This window comes from Echinops telfairi, unplaced genomic scaffold (assembly GCF_000313985.2).
Source record: "Echinops telfairi isolate 266 unplaced genomic scaffold, ASM31398v2 ScPeMD7_70;HRSCAF=299, whole genome shotgun sequence".
In the NCBI taxonomy this organism is placed as follows: domain Eukaryota; kingdom Metazoa; phylum Chordata; class Mammalia; order Afrosoricida; family Tenrecidae; genus Echinops; species Echinops telfairi.
This window is the reverse complement of record NW_022103968.1, coordinates 1551944-1554676: the sequence shown is the minus strand read 5'-3', so window position 1 is coordinate 1554676 and position 2733 is coordinate 1551944. Positions and strand designations below refer to the sequence as shown.

General features: G+C 58.5%; 1 protein-coding gene across 1 annotated transcript in view; it reads right to left on the bottom strand.

Moving 5' to 3' along the window:
• TCERG1L (transcription elongation regulator 1 like) overlaps window positions 1-2733 on the bottom strand; it is a 147574-nt gene that overhangs the window by 31722 nt on the left and 113119 nt on the right. Inside the window, exon 6 of the mRNA XM_045291374.1 lies at window positions 1380-1534. Coding sequence (XP_045147309.1) covers window positions 1380-1534 — 155 coding nt within the window. The remainder of the gene's footprint in view (window positions 1-1379; window positions 1535-2733) is intronic.

The following is a 2733-nucleotide window of genomic DNA, read 5'->3' as shown; positions in this document are numbered from 1 at the left end:
GCCCCAGGACCAGCCGTGGCTGCTGCGTCTGCCCTCCCCTGCTATAGGGAGTGGCTCTGCCCACTCCTCCCTAGCCTCTTCAGTGCTATTTTTAATGCTCATGCCGAGGGCACCGGGCTTTCCCAACACAGCAGCTCATGAAAAATGTATAGCTCTAATCGGAAAGGATCCTTTCTGAAACCGGCGAAGCTCCTCTCTGCCTCTCAGAGGGAGGAGACAGACAAGGGCGGACACAGCAACAGCTTCCTCCCAGCTGGGCCCCCTGTGCCCACGCAGGAAACACCCCACCACTGTACGCACACGTGCACACACATCTACATGCATGCACACACACACACACATCCACATACATACACACGTGCTCCTGTCTCAAGCTCGTCAAAGACCTGTACCTGCCAAGGAGCTCGGCCTGTGGGTCTCACGTGGAAGGAACACAGCCCCTGTTCTGTCAGCTGCTCTCTGAAGGACTCCCAGAATCCCCCTGGGACAAAGAGCAATTGCCTCCACTGAAGCCAGGGGCACAGAGGCCAGCCCCTCTAAAGGTCCAGTGCCTCCCCAGAAGCCCCTGCGGGGACTCAGGGCCACCACAGAGGACAGGGCAGAACCACATCGCCAGTGTCCAAGGCTGTCTGTCCATACTGGAGCAGATGGCCCCATCTCTGTCCCAATGATCCCTGAATTCTGAGACGGAGGACACGCTGCCCTGACGGCCACTTTCCAATGGAAAGTACGCAGGCTTCCATTTGACATTTGCTAAGTGCCCTGGTGGCACGGTGGTTAAGTGCTTATCTGATAGCCCAGGGGTGGGCAGCTGGCTCCGGTTAAGGCTCATGTTAAGATGCCTCAGACCCCCTCGGGGCCACGCGCCTCTGGTCTCTAAGGTTGCTGGGGTCAGAGTGGACTCCACAGCATGGCAACAGAAAGATAGAGTTGAAGCATTTAAACTTAACCAGCAGTGGACTTTGCCTCAGGTACCGTGAGAAACTGACCAGGAGAGACCAGTCCCTGGAGAAGGCCATCATGCTTGACAGAGCAGAGGGGCAGGGAAGAGAGGAAGTCCCTCAGCAGATGGACTGACACGGTGGCTGCAGCCCTGGGCTCACACAGCAGCAGTTCTGAGGGTGGCCTAGCACTGTTCTCTTCTGGTTGCTGCGTGGAAAAGCCTCTGCTCCAGGGTCCCCACATGTGTCCGAGCGGAGCTGGCCCACAGGGGCCTCAAGGGCTGCTGCTAAGAGGCAGCCAGCCAGCCCTTTCTTCTGGGTGCCCCTGGGTGGACTCGAAGCCCTGGCCTTTTGGTGAGCAGCCTGGGGAATGCATTGTGGGGGCCGCTCAGGAGCGGCGACCCCTCAGCAAAGGGGTGACCCCCCCAGGCCACTCACGTGCTGAAGCCTCCAGTTTGCGCTTGTGGGGAGGGTCTTCGATGATCCTGGTGAGGTCACCACGGTTCTTAAGGTCCAGGGGCTTCTCCCAGACGGACAGCTGCATGGTTGGGTTGAAGAAGAAGACCCGGTCATCTCCGGTCCAGACCACGCACCTGTTCCGATGCAAAGGACATCTCAGGTAAGCATAAGAGGTGGAGTCACAACATGTGTCATGTGTACCTGGGCCGATGCCCCCACGTCTCCCGAGTACAAGGGAATGCCCCCAGTGTGCAAGGCATCCAGGCCTTGCTGCCCAGGGGGAACCCAGGTGCCTCCAGGGTGCTCCCCTGCTTCACCTCCTCTCAACCTGGAGATGGATGCCGCATTACCAGGGAGGAGCCCCGAGCTTAGCAAAGCCAAGCGGCTTCGCAAGACCACAGCTATCTGGGTGCTGCCAGGGGTGGAGGCCGGGGGGCACAGGGCCTCTCCAATCAACAAACTCACTGCCATCGAGTGGGTGCCGACTCACCATGACCCTACAGCGGGCGTCCTCAAACTATGGCCCGCGGGCCACATGCGGCCCACCGAGGACATTTATCCAGCCCGCCGGGTGTTTTTGCCCCATTTGTTTTTTCACTTCAAAATAAGAAATGTGCAGTGTGCATAGGAATTTGTTCATAGTTTGTTTTAAACTGTAGTCCGGCCCTCCAGCAGGTCTGAGGGACAGTGAATTGGCCCCGTTTATAAAGTTTGAGGAGCCTGCTCTACAGGACCGGGTAGAACTGTCCCTGTGGGTTTCTGAGACTGTGCCTCTTCACAGGGGCGGAAAGTTTCACCTTGTTCCCATGGAGTGACCGGTGGTTTTGAGCCACCGACCTGGAGGGGAGCAGCCCCACGGGTAACCATGATGCCACCGGCTCCAGTTGGGTGAACTTTTCCCAGCTCAGCTGCTGACCCTGAGCCAAGCCCCTGCCTGGGGCCCAGGGTTGAGGGACTTGGGAAGCGGTGCCCCCAGTTTTGCTTGGATTCTGCACGTGCAGTGGGGCGCCTAGCACCCACAGGTCATGCAGCACCGCCAGCACTTCCCCAGAGGCAGACAGACAGATGGACAGCCTTCACTGGCAACCTCTACCAGCAGGGTCAAAACTTTGTGTTTTCGTCAATGTGACCCTAAAGCCCCCCGGAGGAATACCTTGTTCCCTGAAAGCCCCTCATCTGGGCAAAGTGATCAGAGGTTAGAGCAAATGACAAATGAGTAAGAGAGGTGGGTGCCCTGACAGAAGTCGTGCCCCACAGGTCAGAAGCAGGAGGAGGCGTCTGGGCCTGGAGCCCTGGCTGTGGTTCGGTCCCCTGCCAGGTCTCCCTGGAGCCT